General features: G+C 41.4%; 1 protein-coding gene across 1 annotated transcript; it reads left to right on the plus strand.

Moving 5' to 3' along the window:
• Positions 1 to 17,937: 17,937 nt before the first annotated feature.
• On the plus strand, positions 17,938 to 25,563 carry LOC121920225 (fibrinogen-like protein 1). The gene is made up of 4 exons (XM_042447299.1): positions 17,938 to 18,472; positions 21,336 to 21,380; positions 23,332 to 23,453; positions 24,970 to 25,563. The coding sequence occupies exons 1-4, from the start codon at positions 17,938 to 17,940 to the stop codon at positions 25,561 to 25,563; spliced, it is 1,296 nt and encodes a 431-aa protein (XP_042303233.1).
• Positions 25,564 to 26,669: the final 1,106 nt, after the last annotated feature.

Raw genomic sequence — 26,669 nt, forward strand, 5'->3', positions numbered from 1 at the left:
TCTGTGATAACAGACAAATAGATGAAGAGGTAGTTGAGATAAGGGGAGGAAAAAAAACCCATTAGATATTTACTAGAAGTAGATGCTGCTGACATGGCAAATGAAAAGAAACTGAGGAAAATGAACAGGAACAGTGAAGGACAGTGCCAAAGGTGGATGGGTCTTCAGCCCAAAAGCTTATATAACTAGAATAGAAGATTCCAAAGGTGCACTGCACAAAGATAACCCAATTATATGAGTCACAGAGACCACAAAAAAGAAACTTTATTACTTCACTGTCAGTTTAGTTTCTTCCCTCTAGCTGAAGATTATTCCCAAAGATGTTAAGAACACCTTTTAGTTGTTCCCTGCAGGAGATCTTTGCCACTACTATAAGCAAACTACATATTACACTTACTAGCTTGAATCATTGAAAGCAGACCCATTGAATCAACTGTTGACTGTTGAGTCCAGCTGATTCAACGGATTCAATGCATCTACTGCAGTTGAGACAAACAACAGAACACAAACCACTAGCCTAGAATTCTATAGCCTAGAATTATTATTTTTTTCTTTTTCTTAAATCCATTAGAGGGAGGTTAGGCAGCTCAATCCATGGAGAGCCACACACTTCCCCAAATCCCTTCTACATGACAGTGGGTACTGGTGACAGATTAAAAAAAAAAAACCTGTAGGTACCAATGGATTTTGTTGTTGTTGTTGTTTTAACTATAACTTGCATCAGTCTGGAAGGGAAGAATTTCAGTGCATTTAGGTGGGGAGAGAAGGAACGCATCTCTCCATGGGCTATGGTCCTCCCATCCCTCTGCACTTTTAGTTATTTTTTTTAAAGGTAGACACATAGATCATGTAAAGATATATTATTAAGTACCAAAGTCAAAATCATTCCTGGCATAATATTTCTGGTTTCTATGAATGGTTCTGAAAGCTGGACAGTGAAGAGCACTGGCAGGGAGAAGACCAATTCATTTACAATGTAGTGCTGAAGGAGAGTTCTGGGGACACCATGGACTGCCAAAAAGCCTGGTAAGCCAAAAGGGGTTCAAGAGTAAATGAAGCTGGTATTCTCCCTAGAAGCCAAAATGACTAAACTGACTAAATAATTAAAATGATTAAATATATTGTATTTTGGACACTTCATGAGATGACATGACTCATTTTAGGAAAGATGTTAATATATTTCCAAATATCTTGGACAAGCTATTAATGCTTAGTAAAAAAAAAAAAAAAACCAGTAGGAAAAGAGGAAGGCCATCTTAAAGATAGATTGAGTCAATCAAGGAAGTTAGGATCCTGTGTTTTCAAGGACTATTGATGACCAGGGCTCATCTAATTCATAGAACTGTCATACATTAAAGCTGGCTTGATGGCAAATAACAACAAAGAAACATAGCTACATCCTATGCAATGTGGTAAGCAAAGATGTAGTTTGGAGCTCATTGAAATGTAATCGCCCAGTCAAATGGTAATTTTTCTCCAAACCTGTTGCAGGAAAGGAGGAGGAAGGCTAATACAGTTAAGGTCTATATGCAAAGCCAGAGGTCTACAGAAGAAAGCAGATTGTGAATATAGATTTGGAGGGAAGGGAAGTTATCTGATAGAGCCAGTGCAGATTGTGAAGCATCATCATTCTGGAAGAGAAATGTGGTTTTAAAAAAAGAAAGATTGAGGATGCATCTACACTATGAAAACAATACAGTTGACACCAATTTAACGCCATGACTCCATCCTATAGAATCCTGGGATTTGTAGTTTTGTGAGGCACCAACATTCTTTAGCAGAGAAGGCTAAAGACCTTGTAAAACTACAAACTACATATTCCAGGATTCTACAGTATGGACTACTGCACTTAAAGTGGCATCAAACTGCATCAACCAAAAGGGAGTGAGGCAGCAGGAAGAACATCCCATAAAAAGAAGAAACTGAAGAAACCCAGAAGATCAGAATACAGGAAAAAGATTCATGTAAAGAGGAATAAATATCTTTTGGAAATGCTAGATAGAAAGGGCCAGAAATTTAGCAGTGGCCTCAAACTGAGTGAAGGGAGAAAGAAGAAAGCAGGGATTGGTCACAAACTGTGTTCCTGGGAGGCAGGAAAAAGAACAGCTGTTGCTTCTAATGTGACAAAGAAATGGTGGGGAGGGTGGCAATAGTGGAGGCTGAGGATGCCCATAAAGAAGAGAGTGAAGGAACTTAGAAGAGCAGAATACATGCAAGACTCATATGAAAAGGAATAACTGCATAAGAGGTGACATGATTGCACTCTTTAAACACTTCAAGGCCTGTCACACAGAGTGGGGGGCAGGTTTGTTCTCTGCTGCCTCAGAAGGTAGGAGCAGGTCTAATAGTCTGACATTACAAGACAGTAGATTTCAAATGAACATTAGAAGGAACGTCTTGACAGTGAGAACGGTTTGGCAATGGAACCTAGAGAGGTGGTGGATATCTTGAAAAGAGACTGGTCAGCTACCTGCTGGGGATGCTCTAGACTAGCAAGAGATCTTGCACTGAGCAGAGATTGGACCTGACAGCCCATGAGGCCCCTTGTAGCTCTATGATTCTATGATTCTGTCTTTGGGTGGTGAATCTGCTGCAAGTTTTAGTGTAATCCTTAAAGAAGCTTGGAGATAGTGCTCAGCACCTTGGATAGTTCAGGCTAAAATTCAGAGTGGATTCATTGCCTCTTTGAATATAGTGGCTGGCAATTTGGGTGTGGTTGTGATGGTTAGAATGCCATTGGTATCATTTTGAGTCAGGATCACCTAAGACATTTTTCTGCCTGAGGTGAAGTGTGGGATGGCACCCCTTTCACATTTGATACTCAGACTGGACAGGCACATGGAGGACCTTTCCTCACTCTTATTGATGGAGCTGGAATTTCCTACTGCACCTGCACCTCAGAACAGCAGACTAGCTTAGTGAACACAACTCAACCTACAAGGCACACCCAGTTCTGTCCTCCAACATCTTGCTGTTGCCTCCACACCACACTCAGCATCTCTGCCACCTGAGACTGCTGCCTCACTTTGTTTATGTTAGGGATGGCCTTGTAGTCCGGGAGGCCAGTGAAGCATCCAAGAGGAAAAGAACTATGAGAAAAGACAAATTGCAGCATTTTGTTGTGAACTGCCATCAAGGTGAATTTGACTTATGAATTAGAGACCTCCAAGTCTCCCTATCATCAACAGCCATGCTCAGGTCTTGCAGACTCGGAAAACCCTCACTTTCTAGATTGAGAAAATCCACCTGTAATTCTCCCTCTTTCCCACTGTCTTCCACATTACCAAGTATATTGTCTTTTCTAGTGAGTCATGTTTTCTCATTATATGTTCTTAGCTTTTAAGGAGTTTTTTTGGGGGGGGGGCAAGGAAAGTGAGATATCGAAATACTAAATTAGATATAGAAGCTAACCATATGTAAAAAAAATCTGATTGAAGCCCACATCAGCTGAGTGAGTACAAGATACAGAAGGGATTGTTCAAGGAAGAAAGGACATCTGAGAAAGGAGAGATGTAGGAGTCACCAGCTGGACCAAAGAAACAGGAGAGTGGCCAGAGCCATGTAGTGGAACATTTGCTTTGCATGCAGAAAGTTATAAATCATTTCAGTCCCTGGCATCTCCTGTTAAAGGGATCTCCGACTGGAAGGACGTTTGTCAGAAAACCTGGAGAGTCACTACTGATCTGTCTATATATTATTTGGTTAGATCAGAGGTAGATAAAATTTGGGCCTCATGTGGCTTCTGAGCACCAATTTTATGGTTTTTGAAGCCCCTCTGGCAACTGCCAAAGTACCCCAGCCATTAAAATTTTTATTTTCCCCTCCATGAATTTTTTTGTTATTTTTCACCCCAGAAACTGGCCGATTCAAACTGAAAACTGGCTGCACAATGCCCCCCAACCCACTCACATACTGCCCTCCAAATCAGCCAAAATGGCAACCAGAATGTAGTTGTACAGCCCTCCAGGGGGCATAGAGGTGAAAATTAACCCCAGTTCCTCTGCAATTGTCCATTATTGTGATAGCAAATTGTTTGACCTGGCAAAAGGCAGCTGCCATTGGGGTAAGATATGGACAGGGTACATGTGTTGCCTCCAGATGCCACTGAACTATCACTATCATCATCCTTGACAATTGAGTCGCTTCTCCGTGGCATGCAGAGATTTGTACTGCTCTGCAATGGCCCACAGTACTCAACTAGCTTAAGCAAAAGGGAAACTGAGGAAGTAAATAGAAAGAGAAGAATAATTACAAGGGAGATTATGATAAGATATTTGTTTGTTTCTTGATTATGGTTCTGCTCTAGCTTCCCTAACACACAATGGGAATGAAGAGCAAAGATACTATGACACCCAAGGTATCCATGGCTGAGTAGAAAGTTCAAATCATGTTTACCCAGACCTCAGTTAGGGCATTTACAACACAAACATATTCTTGTGGTTATTCACATTTCCATCTCCCTGTAAGTGTGTGTAGGACTGAAGTTTTAGTATCATGGATGATTCTGGCTGTCTTTTCCATTTTTCACCAAGGATAGCCCCTACCTACATTAGTAAAAAGAAGCCCTGGAGTGATCTCTGAGACCAGGGTTAAGCCAGACATCGTGTATCATCCTCTGAGGCTGACAGAGTGACTTGCCCAAGGTCACTCAGTGATTGGGTGAGTGGCTGAGCTGGGATTCGAACCCTGGTCTCCAGAATCATAGTCCAATATTCAAACTACTACTCCACACTGGCTCTCAGCCCTCAAAGATGTGTGCCTGCAAATTAAACCCATTAAACCCATGCAGGATAGTCCATGCTATAGTATTACCCATTACCATGTATGGCTGTAAAATTTGGACAGTGAAGAAAGCTGACAGGAAGAAAATTAACTCATTTGAAATGTGGTGCTGGAGAACATACTATGAACTACTAAAAAGACAAATAGATGGATCCTAGAGCAAATAAAGCCTGAAATATCCCTAGAAGCAAGGATGACTAAACTGAGCTGTTATACTTTGACCATATCATGAGAAAACAGGACTCAATAGAAAAGACAATAATGCTTGGCAAGGTAGAAAGCAACAGGAAGATTGCATTCCAGATGGATAAACTCAATAAAAGAAGCCACGGCCCCAAGTCTGCAAGACCTGAGCAGGGCATGTTGAACTTGTTGGCTGCTAACAACTTCCAATGATCAAGCACAAAACAAAACATGGTAAATGCAAGATACATCATTGAGGGAAATCATGTCCTACAACAAAAAAGCATCTTTCACCACTTGGGAGAATATCTCTTTCAAAAAATGTGCTCGGTGTATTGTCTAGTTTGACCTGTACTTAGACCTTTAGAGTGGTTCTAGATAAGCCTTTTATCATGCCATTTCCTTGCCTCATTCACTGAATTTTACAGGAGCTTCAGAAGATAATCATCCTTCACTTGCCACACTCTCTCTCTCTTTAACCATTGCTTTCATCTTTTTCCTAACTGCAAAATATCTACAAAGGAGAACAGCTGCATAGTACCTTCTCACTGCTAGTGTGAGGATCTTTCCATCTGGAAATAATCTCAGGCAGCCACATGCAAGAACTATAGAGAAAGACCAACAATATAATTTGATATCAGAGGCAAGCAACCTGCATGCTTTCAGATGATGACTATAAAGTCAATCCTCCCCAACTATTGGCCGTGTTGGCTGGGGCTGAAGAGATTTAGAGTCTAACAAAATCTGGAGCACTACATGGCTAATATAGTTTTGTTCTGAGGCTGGATATGGATTTCAACAGAATCTGAGGCAAACAATGATACCTACAAAAGCAAAAATTCAGAATGAGCTAATAAAATTGTGGCAAATGTTAAGCTAGCAGTCTCATGAGATTTTAGTTTGTACAGATAAAACAGCAGGTAAGTCCAGCCAGAACAAGTGCTGCTAGAGGATGAATTTATGAAAGAAAATTAAAATTACAGTAATTGCTTTGTACATGCAGAATTCATTGAGTAACCAAGATGATCAAAGATCTGCAAACCAGGCCTTTTGAAGAATGACTTAGGGAGCTGGATATGTTCAGCTGGAGAAATCTTTAAGTACCTGAAAGGATGTTATGTAAAAGATTGAGCAAGCTTTTTTTCTGCTTCAGAGAGTAGAATACAAATCATTTTATTCAAATAACAATAAAAAAGAGATTCCACTGAACATTAGGAAGAACTTTGTTGTAAGCGTTGTTCGACAGTGGAATGGACTGCTTCAGGATTGGTAACTGACTCTCCTTGGAAATCTTCACACAGAGGTTCAATGGGCAGCCTTCAATAGTGTTTTAGTTGTATATTCCTGCATGGATGGGTTCAGAGTAGATGGCTCTTGGGATCCCTTAGATAGCATCTAAGATGCTATGATTCTATAATTTTGATTTCACTTTCAGACCAAACTATTGTAGGCTCAGGCAACCAGAGCAAGCTGTACTCTATGGCAGAGAGAAGTGATGACTGGGGATTCCAGGAGGAGGACAATGATGCTCCCTCACCAGATTTAGCACACGTAATGCAGAGGAGGTGTCATCTTGTCCTTTGCCTCAAGAAGCAAAGTGCCTTGGTCCAGGCTTGCAGGCTACACCTACTTGATCTGATTTTGAAGTAGATCACAATAAATTGTGGGCAGTGGTGTGTTGCAACATATTGCAGCTACCACTGTTGATGACATTGGCCTGTTACAGACTGCCAAAATAAAGCTGCTTCAGGTCTCTTTGGAGGTATGCTATTTAAATGATGCATGGGTCCTAAGAGTCCAGAGGTCGCGCCAAAGCCACACTCCATTCCTAAGCACTGGAGTGCAGCTTTGGTGCAGCTTCCGGATTCTTAGGATGCATGCATCATTTAAACAGCATACCTCCAAAGAGACTCAAAGCAGCTTTATTTTGGCAGTCTGTAACAGGCCATAATAAACTTTATTGGCATGAGAGCAGCCAAAGATGACATTTGATACCTAGCATACCAATGTTACTCAATTTTGGTGGACTCAGAAGTAGTATAAGAGTATCCATGTGCTTGCAGAAGTGATTGTTGTGAAATGCAAGCATTTGACAAAATTAAGCATATCAGCAAAGCATATCAGCTTTTACGCCAGACACTGAGAAATCCCAGAGATCCAAGCAGGGTTCAGGAAGGCAAGAGGCACTACAGACCACATTGCAAATATATGATGGCTAATGGAGCACACCAGGAATTTCCAAAAGATAATCAGTATGTGCTTTAAAGGCTATAGCAAAGCTTTTGACTGCATAGATCATGAAAGGCTATGGAATGCCTTTAAAGACATGGGCATGCCAACACATCTGTTAGTCCTGATGAGGACTCTGTACTCAGGACAAGAGGCTACTGTTAGAACAGAACACAGAGAAACAGAATGGTTCCCAATTAACAAAGGGGTCAGAGAACGCTACATCTTATCACCCTATTTGTTCAACTTATATGCAGAACATATTGTAAAATAAAAAAAGCAGGCTTGGGCAAAGAAGAAGGAGGAGTAAAAATAGGAGGAAGGAATATCAACACTCTAAAATATGCAGATGACACCATAATACTAGCAGAAAACCTCCCAGACCTGGAATAACTACTAAGAAAGATCAAGGAAGATAGTGCAAAGGCAGGCCTATTATTACTATTATTATTATTATTATTATTGAACATAAAGAAAACAAAAATAACGACAACAAAGAATCTTGACAAATTCAACTTCGACAATGGAGAAATAGAAATGGTAAAAAAAAGTTCTTATACCTGGGATCAAACTTTTATAGAAATGGGGACTGCAGTCAGGAAATCAGAAGAAGATTAAGAATGGGGAAGGTGGCTAGAACTGAGGACTTTGTACTCAGGACAAGAGGCTACTGGAACTAGAAAAATATTCTAAAATGCAAAGATAGACAACTGAGCACAAAACTAAGAATCATATAAGCCATTGTATTCCTTATTACTATGTATGGATGTGAGAACTGGACAGTGAAGAAAGTGGATAGGATGAAAATCAATGCATTTGAAATGTGGTGCTGGAGAAGAGTGCTGAGGATCCCGTGGATGGCCAAAAAGACAAACAAATGGGTCCTGGAGCAAATCAAGCCAGAGATCTCCTTGGAAGCCAAGATGACAAAACTGAGGCTGTTGTATTTCAGGCACATCATGAGAGTGGAAAAAACCATAATGCTAGGAAAGATGGAGGGAAGTAGAAAGAGGGGAAGGCCACATGCTAGATGGATGGACTCTATTAAGGAGATCATGGATATGAGTTTAAAGGACCTAAGCAGAGCAGTGGAGGACAGGGAGTCTTGGAGATGTCTCATCCACAGGGTTACCATGGGTTGAGATCGACGCAAGCGAGGGCAGTTAAGAACAACAAAACTTTTTGCCACATACACTATCCTTTATTGTCTTGTGATCACAAGAAGAGATTATTTTAGTGCCAGCACCAGTCTCTCAACCTCTTCATTGTTAACTGGTTTCAGGTTGACTTCAATTTGTTGTGACCCTATGAATGAAATACCTCCAAGTCACCTGTCTTAGAAGTCTTGCCCAGGTCCTGCAGACTCAGGATCGTGGCTTCCTTGATTGAATCTATCCATCTGGTATGTGATCTTCCTCTTTTCCTATCACCTTCTACCTTAAGCATTGTTGTCTTTTCTACTGAGCCTTGTCTTCTCATGATATGGCCAAAATATCACAGTTTCAGTTTAGTCATCCTTGCTTCTAGGAAGAGTTCATATTTGATTTTCTCTGGACCCACTGATTTGTCAATTTAGCAGTCCAGAGTATCTGCACAACTCTTCTCCAGCATCACATTTCAAATGAGTTTATTTTCTTCTTATCTTCTTTCTTCACAATCCAGCTTGTACAATCATAGATAGAAAATGGAAATACAATGGCATAGAAAGTCCTACTTGTAGTGTTCACTTCAGTATCTTGTCTAGTTCCTTCATAGCTGCCCTTCCAAGTCATAGTCTTCTCTTAATTTCTTGACTGCCATCTCCATTCTGATTAACAACTGAGCCAAAGTAAGAGCCAGCATGGTGTAGTGGTTTCAATGTTGGAATATGACCCTGGAGACCATAGTTAGAATCCCTGCTTGGTCATGAAAACCCACTGGGTGACTGCAAGTCATAGTCTCAGCCTCAGAGGATGGCAATGGCAAACCTCCTTTGAAGAAACTTGCCAAGAAAAGTCTGCGATAGGTGTTCCTTAGGGTCGCCATAAATCAGAAATTACTTGAAAGCAAACAATACTACACCACAAAAGTATGGAAACTCTTGAATTATTTCAATGACTTCATTGTCTACTTTAACATTATGTAAGTCACCTGTGGTCATCATTTTTGTTTTATTAATGTTCAGCTGTAACCTTGCCTCTGCACTTTCTTCCTTGGCTTTCTTCAATAATTATTCCCAGTCTTTGCTATTTTCTGCTTACAGTAGTATGATGTCATCTGTATGTCTTAAATTGTTGATGTTCGTTCCTTCAGTTTTCATGCTTCCTTCCTCCAAGTCTAATCTTGCTTTACATTTGTTATGTTCAACGTACAGATAGGGTGATAAAATGCAGCCTTCCCTGATCCCCTCACAAATTGGAAACCATATAGTTTCTCTTATTCTGCCTGATGGTAGCTTCTTGTCCTAAGTACAAGTTATGCATCAGGAAAATCAAACCTTGTGACATAACCAGTTCTTTAAGAGCAATCCATAGTTTTTCATGATCTACATAATGAAAGACTTTGCTATAATCTATAAAGCACAGCTGATTTTCTTCTGAAATTCTTTGGTACACTCCATTTTCCAATGTATATTAGCAATGTGATCCCTCGTGTACTCCATTTTCCAATATATATTTGCAATATGATCCCTCGTGCCTCTTCCTTTCCTGAGCTCAGCTTGGATATCTGGCATTTTTTCACTCCATATATTGCAAAAGTATTTATTGTAGAATTTTGAGCATCACTTTGCTTTCATGGGAGATTAATTGAATGGATCTATGGTTACTGCAATCACTGGTGTCCTCTTTCATGGGGATTGGAATGTATATTATTTCCAGTCTGTTGGCTATTGTTTTCCATATTTGCTGACAGATTTTAGTTAAAATTAGAGTAAATTCTGTCTTTGTAACCTGAAACGTTTCTTTTAGTACACCAGCTCTTTCTCTTCAATCTGTGAAAATGGATCTAAAATAGACAAAGGCTTTCATGGCTGGCATCCATGGGTTTTTTTTAGGTTTTGGGGGGGCTAATGTGGCCATATTCTAGAAGATTTTCTTCCTGACGTTTTGCCAGCATCTGTGGTTGATGCTGGCAAAATGTCAGGAAGAAAATCTTCTAGAACATGGCCACATAGCCCAAAAAACCCACAAAAACCATTATCTAAAATAAATTAAAGCACATTTTACTCAATAAGGAAGGAATACAATGTTTGGGGCTATTTAGGTAAGAAATATGGTGAGTAAAACTGGACAGACATGATACAAGTATATAAAATATCACTCAATGGGGAGAAAGCTTATTGAAATTTTTCATTATACTGTGTGAGAATAATGTAAGACTCATACCAAAAAGAAACTTTTAAGCCCATTTCTGCATAGAGCAGACATGTGAAAATGTGGATGTTGCTTTTTTTTTCCAGTTTTATAAAATACATTGACAAATTTGGCCAAAATCCTCAAAGATTTCAGTCCTTTTAAAGATAATAATTTATTTCATATTAACCTCTGTAGAAGGTCTGAAATATATTAATAAGGAAGTCAAACTGGATTCAGTCCTGATTTCTGCCACACTACTGCTGAGATATATAAGGGCTTCTGTTTGAAAGGTGTGAAATGTAGACTTGGGCACATGTTTGAATCAATTCTGATTTTTGTTTTTAATAGCTGCCTGTCTTGCATTTATGTCTGATTAACAAACTAAAGCTGTTATTACAGGTTTGGTTCCAGGTATTTACAATACCATGTAATGAAGTAACCCGCTCATATAGACCCTGCCTAGTCTTGTTCACTATCTTTCTCTTTTGAACCACATAGTAGCAAAATATGGAAAAGCAACTTTTCTGGGATATAGTTCCCAGAACCCCCTATGCTGGTGGGTCTGACAATGCGATTCTGTGAGCTGTAGTCCAAAAAAGTAACTTTCCCAAGAAGTGCAGATGAGCAAGTACCAATAATATAAAGATTATAGAGACTGCAGCCAGGAGCATGTAGTTCCATTTACTCCACCTTTCCACCATCACTATTTACTTCTGCAGAAGTCTTTGAATTTATCCACAATCATATCCATAATCAGCAGGCCCATTAATCTTCAATAGACACTCTCTATAGTAGCAGTAATTTTTTTTTAATCATCAATAGACACTCTCTATAGTAGCAGTAATTTTTTTTTAATCATCCCAGTGCTTCTAGATGTATCAAACACAGACAGCGCCTTATACTGAGTCAGATCATTGGTCCCTCTGAGTATTATCTACACCAGAGATGGGAGTCTGTGGCACTGCAGAGGCTTTTGGACTACAGTTTCCTTACCCCCCCCCCCCCCGGCATTGGTTATGCAAACTAGGACTGATGGAAATTGCAGCCCAACAGCCACTGGGAGGACCTATATTTGCCACTCCTGGGGTCCTCTCACACTACACAGTTATAGCACTATGATCCCACTTCCGCTGCCATGGTTCCATTCTGTGGAATACTGACATTTGTAGTTCGATGAGACACTAGAGCTCTCTAGCAGATAATATGAAATACCCCCTCTCTAAACTCCAAATCCAGAGGTGGATCTCATAGGTAGAGCTATGGCTGTTAAAGCATAGTGTTATAATTATGTAATGTGAAAGGGCCCATGATCTATGCTGATGGGTGCTAGGTCTCTTGTGAGCTCCAATGCATATTTCATAAATCTCACCTGAAGATGGCAGAAAATAAACCTAGGACCTTCTATATGCCAGCTAAATGCTTTACCACTGAGTTACAAGCCATCACCTATTCAGGAAGCAAAGAATATTACCAGTTTTACTTTGTGTCTAGCAGACCGGTTCCAAGCAACATTTCATAAGATCTGTCATAAAGCTTCTGTCATGATGGGACAACTCTTCCCCTTAACACTGGTTCTAGGCTATGGCTACAGCCTTGGCAGCATATCTTGTCACTCCCATCCCAGCAGACCCAGAAGAACGTTATTTCTTCATGTCTTTCAGGTCCATTGGAGTAACAAAACCTAGTACAGCAATGTTTCTGTGTCTCATTCTCCTGGTGAAATGTCAGGAATAAACTGTTATAGAACATGGCCACATGGCCCAAAAACCCCACAAAAAAACAAACAAATGGAATTGCTTTGCTAATCCCTTTGGTGCTCTATTGTCAGCATGATTTGTTGGTTTCTTGCCTTCTTAATATAATTTAGAAAGTGGACACCATTTTTGGACCCTTGCGGGGACCCATTATCCTCATCTGCATAATTATGAGAGCTATACAGGAATGTCTCACAGACTCCTGGTCTTATAAATTTAATGCTAACATTTATTGCTGTGGGACATACCTAGCAACCCCGCTAGCTCTGAGAGTCTACAGTTTGTTCTCCTATTTATGAAACAGAAATATAGATGGAAGTGGATGAATGCAATTTCCCTGATAGAATCTATTTCCTTAAGGTTTTTGTTGGACAGATATTAACAGCAGGATGACAGCCATCCATAGGGTTGCATACTCTTGAGCTGTGTAAGAACATACTGGTTCATGTGGAGGGCAGTTAGCAGAATATTCATGGCTTCCTTGCTCAGGGCTGTCATCATGAATATGAGGGTAGAGATCATATGTTAGCTTAGAAAGGATTATTAAGATCACAGTCATCAGCAAGGCCTTTGCATTAGTCCAAGCGTTCAGTTGAGGAGCCATACAAAATGGCGCCAGTGCTGGCTCTAGGTGCTTTCTGCTGTCCCTGGGAAGGAGGCCAGTGTGCCTGTCTCTCTTTGCAGAGTCCGTGGCAAAGATCCAGAGAGCCTTCACATCAGAGCCATCATAAGGTTTCCTGTCTGAGGGCCTGACAGAAGCAGTGGGTCCCCAACCGCTACCAACTCTTAGGCTTCCGGCCGGGGCTCCAGCCTGAACCCCCCTGTGCTATCAGCTCCACACCAGATGCTTTTCAGGATACTGTGGTAAAACTGTACAGGGCACAAGCTGCAATTTGGGGTTTTATTCGATGTCATTCACGAAGACAAATTGAATGGGGTGAGGGTAGTGGGTGCGAGAGAGAGGAAAAAAGATGCCCTGCCTTGTCATTGCCTATTATTCATTCTTGTTTTTCTCTTTCATATGCAGAAAAGAAGTTCCCTAAACATATTTGTGCTAGGGGCTGGAATTTGGGGGAAATCTGAACAATCTGGCTAGGAAGGGGCTGGACAATTTTTCCTAGAATGAACTATGACCATATTGGCTCTTTTATTTCTCCCCCTAGTGGTCAAATTCAAGCCACTGCACCTTCTGGGCATGGATCAAAACTTGAGCTCTGTAGAGAAGACAAAACAAAAAGAAGAAACATTGTTTGTTGTTTCCCCCCCCAAAGAATAACATATAACAAGGTCACAAACTCAGGCCCTCAAGGGACCCAGGCCCTTAACAAACAGAAAGGTTTAGCTATACTGTCATAATACTGTAAATTATCCACTTCTTTCCCTGTCATGGAAAGGCCTGATTATTACCTGTAATAGTTTTGTGTCCTTTGGAGATCTGTGCTTCAACATAGAAGAAGAAAAAGCACCTCCAAAGTGCTTTTAAAATCTTTCATTTAGCTCTGTTGTGAATCACATTCAAATGAATCTCCATCTGAGACATGCCATGTGCTGCATGCAAGAGGGTCAGGCAATCAAGAAGAGATGTTTTCATTAGAAACATCTAACAAAATACACTTGGCAACATTTGCTTCTACTTTCTTCCACAAGAGGAGGAACTATTTGGAAGCATTCTGCCCACTTTCCACTTCACCTGCTTCCAGCCAATGAAACCCTGTCAGTCACCAAGCTGAGTGTGAGTTCACACAGGCTAACAATTTATAATTCAGTTGTGCACAACAGGTTGTTTGGGTTTGTAAGTAAGGAAGCAAAAAAGAAAGAAAGAAAGAAAGAAAGAAAGAAAAGCTTTCTCTGCTCAAAGTTCTACTCAAATTGAGTCTAGGAACCTGCAAAGGAACTGTGGTGGGCAAAAAGAGAGATGCAGAAGGCAATATTGGATTTAGAACCAGACATTTAGAGGATGTTTTAGGTTGGAGATAAACTGAACAGCTAAGATCCCTGTCTTGGTCTTTAGCTCAACTATTTGATTAACTAAACTGCAAGGGTTTAGACCCAGCCTGTAATATTATTAATTGCTCCATGCCTTCTGAAAAGGGAGAAGGAAATAATGATGAGTAACTCTTAACTGCTGCTATCCAAGTGCTCACTTGTGAGTACCTTATGTTGGTGTCTGTACTCATGTCCCATGTTTCTATTTGCAAGGAGATAGCCAGATAATTCCAGCTCTTTTAAGGATACCTAATAATATTCCTACTGTCTTGTCTCCTAACAGTTTACCCTTGACAAGATTGTCTAGTTGTGACCTATTGTAGGAGACGGTGCTCATCTCCATTACTAAGCCAAAGAGCCAGCGTTGTCAAAGTCCACTCTATGGTCATGTGACCAGCATGACTGCAGAGGATGCTGTTACCTTCCCACTGAAGTGGTACCTACTTATCTACTTGAACTTTTATATGTTTTCAAACTGCTAGATTGGCAGAAGCTGGGACAAGTAATGGGAGCTCACTCTGTCACATGGCACTCAGGCCTCAACCTGCTGACCCACCAATCTTGCAATTGTCAGAGTCAGCATATTAACTGCTGAGCCATCGCATCAATTGTCTCCTACACACTGCTTTATGCAGAATAGAAAATGCACACTTTTCACAACACATTTATTGAGGGAAAATGAGCATGTGAAACAGCTATGGGCAAGGCAATTTTATGTTTCATAATAAATGCCAGCAAAAGTGTCAGTGCAGATGCATCCATGATATCCAAACTGTTAATGAGTACTGTGAGATGGGGAGGGATATTAAAAAGTTATAATTGATCATTATTCTCCAAATAATTCTTTTAAGGATCTCTTAGCGCAATTAACTGCTTGCTGAGGCTAAACTAACTGAAGAGTACAATGCTCTGGACTCTAGGTGGTGCAGAATCACTGTTCTTTACCAGACGCAAAGCTCTGTTGTGTTGGTCCAGGAGGTGAACATCCTTCTAAAATTAAGTAAGGATCAACCAAAATATCCCAGAATATTGGGCAAGCTTTTGAGTTCTCCAGAATTGACAAACAGTCTAGGTGATACCAAAAGTAGGAGATGGTGGGACATGTGAACTAAAGTATAGAAATTAGGCCAGATATTATGGCTATGAGGTCTGTATTTCTGAGTTAGACTCAAAACTGAGATGGCATCCTGAATGAAATAATCACTGCTTGGTGATGATTATAGTCAAGATTCTGGGATAAAGAAGTAATGACCATACACAGAGGGTCACTGCTTTGTCCCAAATTCCTCCACATAACTTAATACCTATTGCAACTATTTGATATCTATTATAGTTATTAGTACTACAGTTAGCCCTTGGAATTGGCGAGGGTTAGGTTCCATTCCCTCCCACCCCATGGTTTGAAAAAATGTAGATGATTGTGCCATATAATTAAATAGCGGTGATATGAACACAGTGCTTCAGTATGTCCACATTCACTTCACCACCATTTAATAATATGGGGTGTGACCATCATTGAATTTGTGGATCTGAAGCCCACAGACCTGAAAGGCCAACTGTACATCTACAACTTGGTAAGGACCTTCAAGTCAGCTTTGACTTATGGCAACTCTATCTATCCTAGGGTTTTCATGGCAAGATTTATGCAGAGGAGTGGCTATGGCTTTCCTGTAATGCTGTGAGAGGATGACGTGGCCAAGGTCACCCAGTAGGTTTCTATGGCTAATGGGGCATTTGAACCCCAGTCTCCTGGAGCTAGTCCCGCACTGAAACCACTACAGCATGCTGGCTCCCACCAATATTTTTTAGCACAAATTAATTACTTCAGTCTGTGATCTCTTTTTAAAAACATTTTCTAGTTTCACAGCTGGAAGGTGTAAGAAGATCACACTGTATGTACTTGTTGCCTTGGAAGATTTGTTCTAAAATTTAAATATTTATGATAAGTATAATTTGTATCTTTTCAGTCTATGTATAGCGGTCCATACAAAAATATCAAATTTGCTTGGTTTAGACCAAGATTCTGAGACAAAGAGGTATTGCCCATACACTGAGGGTCACTGTTTTGTCCCCAAATCCTCCACATAATTGTGTTATGTGGGAATTTGGGGAAACTGCTTTTTAGACTGCAGTTCCCAGAATACTCTAGCCAGCATGGCCACTTGCCATGCTTACTGGGGAATTCAAGAAATCTAGTTCAAAAAAGTAGCATCTCCAAATTCTTATGGGGAACATGTGTAACATCTGGATGTTGTCAGAACACAGTACCATCAGCTCTAACCTGTGTAGCCAATGGATGAGAATCTTACAAGATGTAGGGCAACACATTCCCCATCCTGATTTGGATACTTCCTTATCCAGAATATGACTTTCTTCTTCTGTAAATAAAAATAGCCTGCAGTAACTATGTGCATGTCATGATATCTATAAAGCAAAGTACTAAAAAGAAAAAGAAAGATCTATAAAGCAAAGTACTAAAAAGAAAAAGAAAGGCTATGTAGAGTATTCTCTCAAGGAAGGAAATTACCATCTGATCCCTCTTTTGATCTGAAGATCTTTAAGGGGCAAAAAAAAAAAAAAAAGATGTGAAAGGGCTTAGTTTCTTCTGTCTCTAGTGTCACTTTATTTTGATTATAAAATACAGACTCTGAAAGCTGATCATTAACAAAAAAAAATCAGGTGCCTCATCTTACCATAGCAATTTAAAGTTTCAGAGAGGATGACAAAATAAGGATGGTGTACTTCCTTGATTGATTGATTGATTGATTGATTGATATCCCACCTCTCTCCCAGTACAGGGACTCGAGGCGGCTAGACAATGCGTCCTATTATTATTCACTTACTGCTACATTTTCTTCTCAAATGATATGTTTAAAATTAAAAGTTTGCTCCAACACACAATTCTACTTTCACAAATGATACCTTTATCTCAGGGAGAAGCCATGCCTAGAATTGGTAAGGACTGAACTCTGGTATTTTCTCTGTGCAAAGCATGTGCACAACCACTGAATTATCATTGGTGTGATTTCTTAATTTTCCAGAGAAACAGTAGTTAGGGCTTGTTGGGTAGTGCAGCTGTAGAAATTAGGAAAGCTATGAAGGAATCCTGTCAGCTTGATAAAGAAAGTATTCGAAGTACTGTGCCTATAAGGCCTGTGGCCCTGGTATGCGAAGAGGCCTGTGAGCACATGTCTTGCATATATGTTGTTGGGTGGCCACGTTGTGCCAAAAGCCAGCAATCTCTGGAAGAGACTGCCACTCCTTTCACTCCGCTTTTATGCTAGTATTTGGGTGATTTCCTTGTGCCTTTAATGTTGAGGCAAATTAGAGGCCTTTCAAACCAGAGCAGAGCTTGAACAAGCCGGACCCTAATCACTGACTCTCTGACTCCCACAAAGGCCTGGCTTTAATTGCCCATGACATGCTAATCTGCTGGACTGACTCAAACACTCCTTTATCTGTGTGCCTCTCACTGCCCTCCTCCTTTTGCTCACAGCTGCCCGATCTCCACCATTTCTGTTTGCCATTTGCTCTGACCCAGCTTGTGAGGGGACTTTCTGGCCTGAAGGAGCTCATTTTCAAAGACAGAAGAAGCCCTGTTGCAGCTTACACGCAACCTTGTCTCCACTCTTTGTTCTGCGCATTTGTAGAGGCACCAGCTAGAAGAAATGAAACTTTCCATCTCTTTTTGCAAGTGTTTTTGTTTGAGCTTCTTCCTTACGGCTTTCCTGGATGGGTCAGGGAGCATGAATTCAGATAGCCCTGAATGTAGCCAAAGGGAAGGTGATCCTCCATGTTTGAGCTCTCTAGTGGCCATGTCTCTTCCTTTGCTGGAAAAAGGTTGTAATGGATTGGGAAGTTGTAGGCTCCATGTCCTCATGCCTGAAGAACCTGTAACATTTGAGGAAATTCAGGATGTCCCTCCTGGAGACCAACAAATGGAATTCAAACAGGTGATCAAACACACTGGAGATCCCAACAAACAAGGCTCATCGAGGGCTAGGACCCTGATGGATCGACTCAGCTTGGTGGAAACCAAAGTGGTTTCCATGGCATCAAACCTGCAAAAATTACAAGAGGAAAACAGACTTAATCTGAATCGCCTGGAGGAGCAAATCAGCTCCCTGGCTGCGCTTTTGCTGGGGATCCTGTCTGGCTGCAAATTGCCTTGCAGCGAATCAGTCTTGAAGACTTCCATTTTGGGTGAGTACATGTGGGCACCTTATCCCCCATTCTCTTTCTCTTTTGAAGTGTTAGAGTTATCTGAATGATCTGAACCTCAATTATTGCAATATACAAAGTTTAGGGGATTTGGGTCTGGTGAGGGCCTGGAGATGAGATAGCTGGGTCTATTTTATTGAGTGCAATAGCAATAGCAAGTACATTTCTATACCACTTATCAGTGCACTTAAGCACTCCCTAAACGGTTTACAAAGTGTAAGTTAATTGCCCCCAACAAGCTGGGTCCTCATTTTAGCAATCTCAGAAGGATGCCAGGCTGAGTCAACCCTGATCACCCTTGCTGGTACTGAACTCACAACCTTATGGTTTTGTGAGTAAGTGGCTGCAGTACAGGCATTTAACCACTGCACCATCAGGGCATACATGAAATAAGCAGGTAACCTCATAAGGAGTGACCAAGACAGCAAGTAGACATCGAATTAATAGGGTGATATGCTGAATGTCATCTAATGGAATTCCCCATCATGATTTATTATCTTTTATTAGCTACATTTATAAGCTATCCTTCATCCCTATCATTAAGGGTGTTGACAGGGGGTGATTCACTCAATGTCACTAAGGTGTTCCATGGCACCCAGATCTCCTGAGCCCTGTCCAACACTCTGGTGTTTATCACACTATACTCTTATAGTGCTACTATTCCACTTTAACTGCTCTAGCTGCCTCCTGTTGCATTCTGGGATTTGCAGTTTTAAGGAGGTATTTAGAATTCTCAGGCAGAGCTCTGCCTGAGAATTCTAAATACCCCTCCTTAAAAACTGCAATCCCAGAATGCAACAGGAGGCAGCTAGAGCAGTTAAAGTGGAATAGTAGCACTATAAGAGTATAGTGTGATAAACACCTCTGATTACTACAGCATACTGATTGTCACAGTTCTGTGTTTATGCCTAAACTATTCCTTGGTCTAAAGAGAGGTTTATAAAGCAAAGTAATCTCATATTACCGTAATGCGAATGAATCTGAACCTCCTTCTTTGGAGGTCTTTAAACAGAGACTGGATGGCCATCTTTCAGGGGTGCTTTGATTGTGAATTCCTGCATGGCAGGGGGTTCGACTGGATGCCCCTTGTGGTCTCTTCCAACTCTATGATAACACAAAAAATGGTGAAGGGCTGCTGCACCTGAGCAAAAAAAAAAGCTAACCTTGCTGGTGGTTATCTTAAAAAGCAATAAAAGCAAAGAGGAGGATGCAGAACATAGTGTAGACATGACTGTTGTAAAATGATGGTCAGTAGTGTTTATTTATTTATTTATTTTTCCATTGCTATGCTCTATTTCTCCCAGAAAGGGACCCAAGGTGGCTTGCTGATAAAATCATTTAAAAACTTTACAATAAAAAAATATTGTAAAAACTGGGGGGAGGGGGATGTTGCTCTTGGGTGCAGTGAAAAAGGTTATCACATCAGTAGTGTCAAAGTCAGATTGAATGGCCAAGTCCATGTTCACCTCTGCTTGAAAACTTCCTGCCTTCTATTGACATCCTGGCAGTTATCCAAGAAATAATTTGGCTACTGCAGTGAAGAAAAATACTAGAGAGGCTCACTGCTGTATGTTCTAGCCATCCCATAAGCTGTCTGATGATGTTCTCCGAAGAACACAATTATCCCACTGTTCACCATTTCCTCCAAGGGGATTTTAGATATTGCCCTTTGCCAGCCAACATCCTCCCAACCATTTCAATTACACAAGGGCAACAAAGAGATGAAGATGCTGAGACTGGAGGGAGAGCAATACAATGCAAACTCAAGACATTTTTTTCTGCCTGAGACAGAGCAGCAAATGATGGTCCTCACTCACCCAAGTTAAGCTGCATAATAGACAAAGGCAAACAAATTCTTCTTCCACCTACATCAAAAGATTCTACATAAGCAGCACTTCCATCCCTAGCAATACAGTACAATAATAACAAATCACAATTTCCTCACTTTCATGACTAATGTTAGGGCCAGCCCTAGGCCAATGTAACACCAGATATTTTGGTCCCTTTGGGTAGAACAGCTCCTTACCCATGAAGGCAGGCAGTGAGCAGCTCCCAGCTGTTTCTGGTGCTGGGGCAGGTATGTGTCTGTAATGAAGTCTCATGGCAGAAGAGGAGGAGATGATCAACTAGAACTGTTCATCAGTTCCCCAGGGGCCATGGATTAAGGGTGGACAGCTGTGGCCCTCTAGATCAGTGGTTTCTAGCCATTGGTCCTCCATTTGTTTTGGACTTCTGTTCCCAGAACCAAGCCAATTTGGCCACTTATGGGAGCTGAAGTCCAGATCATTTGGAAAACCAAAGTTTAGGAACCACTGCCTAAATGTTTTCCCCCTCCATTTCTCAACCATCAGAGACAGCACAGCCAAGAGTAAGCAATTATGGGAGTTGCAGCTCAAAACATCTGGAGAATCATAGTGCCAGCCCACCACTGATAATCTCATAGATCTTGTAACTGAGGTTTTAGATGTCAGATGCCCAATGTGTATTTTTCAATGCATCTCTAAACACCTGCAGTAATATGTTTCAAGAGGGCCACCATGGTGTAATGGTTAGATCATTGGACAACAACTCTGGATATTAGGGTTTGACTCCCCGCTTGCCCATGGAAATACATTGGATGACCTTGGGTGAGTCACACACACTCAGACCCAGAAAACCTCATGATAGGGTCGCCTTAGGGTCACCATATGTCAGAAATGACTTGAAGGTACACCACAACACATGTTTCAAATGTTTTGCAAAACTGTATTAAGAACATAAAACTAGAATAAAGCAGTTATGAGTGATTGAATGTGAGTTTTGTAGAATTTTGTAGCAACCTCACTGATTCCAAATGCTTTCACAGATTTAGGCAAAGAGCACAAGACTGAGGAAACGACAGCACTTTTGGGTTAGTATAAATCTACAATATCTCATTTCTTCTCTCACATTTCTGCAAGATGCATGGTACCTTGGGGAATACATTAGTCATAGGAAGAAAAAGTGTACCTTTAATTTTTATTTAAATCCCACCTTTCTCTCAGTATGAGATTCAAGGCAGAAATTCAAACAGACCTGAAATTCTGGAGAGTTTCTACTACTTTACATCCACATGTTGGAAATATAGCCCAGACAGGTAGAGATTGATCAGTATCACGCAGGTAGAAATCTAGTAGACGTGGGACTGATCCACATGATCCTTACCCCTTAATAGAGACCTCCCCTGATCAATTTATCTAATAGCACAGACCTCCACAGTCCAGGTGTGGGAGACAATGACCCTATTGGCTGGGAACAGCAATAGCAAGTACATTCCTATACCACTTATCAATGCACTTAAGCACTCCCAAGTGGTTTACAAAGTGTAAACAAATTGCCTGCAACAATCTGGGTACTCATTTTAGCAACCTCGGAAGAATGCAAGTCTGAGTTGAGCTTGAGCCCTTTTGCTTTTATTGAACTCACAACCTTATGGTTTGTGAGTGACTAGCTGCAGTACAGGCCATTTAACCACTGCACCACCAGGGCTCCTATAGCACAACTGTAGCCCAACACATCTGGAAGTCATCAGTTTGGGAAAAGTCACAATGGGAAAGCAAGATAGAAAGTGGTGTTCTAAGACTAGACAAAGGGTTCAGTGTTACTCTCCAAATACTCCAAAAACACAGATAACCCACTGTGCTGGATTTGTGCATTGGGGCTTACCATACTAGGCATCATGCTTTTACATCCTGTCACTAGGAAGCTATTCTCCACCATTAACACATGTCTAATTTTCCCTTTACCATATTCCTGTATCGCAAGAAAGGTTCCCTGGGTTTTTTTTCTGTTTAGTTTTTTGTGGACTTTTCGGGCTGTGTGACCATGTTCTATAAGAGTTTATTCCTGACATTTCGCCAACATCTGTGACTGGCATCTTGAGAGAATGGTTTTTCTGTTTCTTTACCATATTCTTTGCTTACAGTATTGTGATTTCTAAGGCTTGCAAAAACCATACCCAGTGTGCAAACTATAGACCTATTTCTTTAATAAACATTGATGCTAAAATACTAATTGCTATCCTTGTTAACAGTCTCCAAAAAGGTTAGCAGTCCTAGTCCATGAAGATCAGGTAAGATTTATTCAATACAGGCAAGGACTTCAAAATTGTGATTGGTTGTTGACTTGATTGCTTTGAATGGGGAGAGATTTTGTCAGCTTGCTGTTCTTCCCTTAGATGCTGGAAAAAGTGTCAACAAAGTCTATTAGCAGTTTATCTTTGCTACATTAGTTACATTTGGATTCCCTTGAGAATTTTTTGAATGGATTAGGATTATTAACTTCCCAAATCCTGAACATTCACTTAGTATTTTTTTTCTGCATTGTAACCCTTGAAACCAGTATCAGATCCAGTCCACACTGCAGGAATAATCCAGTTTGACACTGCTTCAATTGCCCAGGCTCAATGATAGGGGATTCTGGGAACTGCAGCTTTGTAGACCTTTAGCCTTCTCTATCAGAGAGCGCTAGTGCCACAATAAACTACAATTCCCAAGGTTCTCTAGCATTGAGCTAGGGCAGTTAAAGCAGTGTCAAACTGGATTATTTCTGAAATGTGGATTGGACCTCAGACACAGTTGTCCTTTTTTCTCTTCTTACATATGATCTGTCTTTGGAAACTTTGACCTGGGCCACTAGATAAAATAATAATAATAAATAATGTATGATTCTTTAGAAGTTAAAATTATTCTTTATGAAGGTGATCTCTTACTATTTATTTCATAGAGGGATAGATTTAAATAGATTGTGCAGACCAAGATCTTGTATTTCCATTGCCAGAGTCCTATTATTTGTTATAGCTGTTTTTTACTTCATACTTGCAGTGGAACCCTCAGAGAAATCTGAACACATACATCCTCGAGATTGTGCTGAGATCCACAAACAGGGCATCCAAGACAATGGGATTTACACCATCCAGCCCATTCCTCTCCGACAACCTTTTGAGGTAAGGTAGGTAGTTTGAGAATAATAAAAGAGAATGTCTGTCAGAATCAAAGTGTCATGAAACAGAGACCTAAAAAATGGGCACATGTGCTAAAAGGAGCATAGTGGTGGTGCAGCACTGGGTAATCTGCTTTCTAAAACATGCTAATTTATATGTGTCCATGTGTTTGAAGCCTGCAATACCAATTTCCATTATTAGGTAGTAGCTTGAGGTCAGTATAATTTGATGAAGGGAAAATAATCTGAGGGTCATGAGATAAAAGCCTGCTCACTGCCCCTTTCTCCATCTCTGTTCACTGTGTGACTAACTAGACAAACATCCCTACACTGAAGATGCACAGGAAAAGACTATGTAGCTTCTAGAGAATTAAAAATACTAAGCAAATGTTGCAAAAGTGAGAGAAACGGTAATTTAGTGAGACCTATTTTGTTTTTTGTTGTGTGCCTTCAAGTCAACTCTAAGATGAACCTATCATGGGGCAAAATTTGTCCAGAGGAGGTTTGTCATTGCTTTCTCCTGAGGCTGAGAGCATGTGATTTGCCCAAGGTCACCCAGTGGGTTTCATGGCCGAGTGGGGAATTGAATTCAAGTCAATTCCAGGTCTCATGAGTCATAATCCAACCCTCAAACAACTACATCCCACTGGGTGAGACCTGTTTTACTCCTCTTTAACTCCTCTCATGATAGGCAGTGTGGAGCAGCGGTTTGGGTGCTGGCTAAGACTTCAAGAGACTCTCTCCTTGGTCATGGAAACTCACTTGTTGCCCTTGGGTGAGTCACACACTCTCAGCCTCACAGGAAGGCAATGGCAAACCCTTTCCAAAAAGATCTTGCCAACAAACTCTTGTGATAGGGTTGCCTTAGAATCATCATAAATTAGAAATGATTTGAGGGTACCTGCCAGAAAAAAACTACACCTCTCAAAGTTATACTTACTAGTTCCTGTGAGCAGGTGATTGTCATTAATCCTCATAAAGCATGCAGTATACCCAGAAAGAACAACTTTATTACAGTTGGCCTTTGTTATTCATTGGGGTTTGGTTCCAGGATGTCTCCCCCCCCCCCCCCCGCCCAGTGGATACCAAAATCCATGGATGCTCATGTCCCATTAGATACAATGGCACAGTAAAATTGTGTCCCTTATATGAAGTGGCAAAATCAAGGTTTGCTTTTTGAGATTTATGTATTTTGAAGATTTTCAAACTGTGGATGGTTGAATCCATCAATAAAGAATCCGTGGATACAGAGGGCAGACGGTGTGAGTACTGCAAGGAGAAAACCTCAAGTACAGGAGATGATGTCATGGCATAATTATACAAGCTAAAAAACCAAAAGAAAGGGCTTTGGGGGTGCTCTAGAATAGGGATGAGGAAACAGTGCTCCAAATGCTATCAACCATAGCCAACATAGCCAACAATGAGATAGTGGGAGTTGTATTCAACATCTGGAGATCTACACATTCCTCACCCTTGCTCTATCCCTGTCCCTTTATGACCCTCCTGTTCTGTATTATCAGGCATATTGTGATATGGTAACTGACGGTGGTGGCTGGACAGTGATCCAGCGCCGGCAGGATGGTACTGAGGACTTCAACCGGACATGGCATGAGTACAAGCAAGGATTTGGCAACCTACAAGGGGAACATTGGTTGGGCAATGAGCACCTCCACAGTTTAACCCGCCTGGGTCAGCATGTCCTGCATGTAGAACTGGAAGATTGGTATGGTGTGAAGCGGCATGCCATGTACCGCAAATTCAAAGTGGCTAGTGAGGCCAACAAGTATCGTTTGACAGCCCGGGAATATAAAGGGAATGCAGGCAATGCTCTGAGCTATAGCCACAACTACAACCATGATCACAAATACTTCACAACCTGGGACAGTGACAATGACAACTACTCCATGGGCAACTGTGGTGCATATTATGGGGCTGGTTGGTGGTTTGACTCATGCCTGGCAGCCAACCTTAATGGGAAGTACCATCATGGACGCTACAGTGGGGTGACCAATGGCATCTACTGGGGAACGTGGTATATTCTGATTGATAAAAGGACCAGCCAGAAATATTCATTCAAGAAAGCAGAAATGAAAACCAGACCTATTAATTTTTGAGAAGCTTGCAACCAAAGGTGGTGTCCAGACAAAGATTGACCTTCAAAAAAACTTTAAGGTGCTGGGCTGAACAAGAGTGGGGTGCATCAGACATCTAGACTTTAGAGCCACACTGACACACACCTCAATTTCCTTAATTGGCTGGAGCTGAAAACCAACTGAAATACTTGGTGGTGTAAATGCACTAACTACACCTGAGTGCTTGCCTTTCCTTGAATGCCTACGACCATGTACCAGCATTCCTTTGCTTGTTCCCCTAACCCCCATGAATGTGGAGAGACCACTATATACAGTAAGCAGAGCTGATGTACTTCAAAAGCAGAGGAGCTAGATCTGTGATGGCACATGTACCCTCTCTGGCATGCAAAGCTGTCTCTGAGGACACATAGCGAGAGAGGCCTGGCTGCCACATCGCCATTGGGGACAGGCCTCAGAAAACTCTCAGGTGGCCTCCCAACCCACCTTAGGCCTTCTTCCCCTCCGCTTCTTCTCCACCTCAGCCATGTTGCCTTCCTCCACCTTCCTCCTCTTCCTCCTCTCTTTGGTCCTAAAGGAGAAGGGAAAAAAGAGAGGCCAGTGTAGCCCTTTTCTAGGGCTCGTCCCGCACCCGATGCTTCATAGGAGCTGTAGTTCTCTTTCCTAACTCTCAGGTGCTAAGAGGCGCCTGGGGGAATTACATCTCCCAAGATAGCCATTTGGCTGTCAGATGTGCACAGGAGTGCTCTATTGGGAAAAGGGGAGGAAACGAGGGGCCCATTCTCCTCGGCCTCCCCCTCCCCTTCTTGGTTCAGGGTTCAGGGTGAGCCATTGGCCTGCACGCCACCCCAAGACTTGAAGTAGGCAGGGGAAGAAGCTCGAGGAGCTGGAGGATGGTGGAACAAAGCTGACGCAATTCATGGGGGGCAGAAGACGGAGGGGGTCTGAGGCACTGCGGATCAAGAGACTGACGGAGGCAATCTGTATGTTTCCATCCCATCCGCTGTGGAAGCACAGCCCCAATGCCATGGGCAAGCAAATTCCATTTTAGCTGTAGAGATTTCTTGTATTTAACTGCCATGGCTCCATGCTATGGGATTCTAGGAACTGTAATTTTGTGAGGTGTAATG

Source organism: Sceloporus undulatus, chromosome 2, assembly GCF_019175285.1.
Source record: "Sceloporus undulatus isolate JIND9_A2432 ecotype Alabama chromosome 2, SceUnd_v1.1, whole genome shotgun sequence".
NCBI lineage: Eukaryota > Metazoa > Chordata > Lepidosauria > Squamata > Phrynosomatidae > Sceloporus > Sceloporus undulatus.

What these genes read in the sequence shown, in the direction of transcription:
- LOC121920225 (XM_042447299.1), top strand. Translation starts at nt 17,938, where the DNA reads ATGAAACTTTCCATCTCTTTTTGCAAGTGTTTTTGTTTGAGCTTCTTC. An exon ending in CTTGAAGACTTCCATTTTGG is followed by an intron (nt 18,473 to 21,335) that starts GTGAGTACATGT and finishes ATGCTTTCACAG; the next exon opens with ATTTAGGCAAAGAGCACAAG. An exon ending in CTCTCCGACAACCTTTTGAG is followed by an intron (nt 23,454 to 24,969) that starts GTAAGGTAGGTA and finishes CTGTATTATCAG; the next exon opens with GCATATTGTGATATGGTAAC.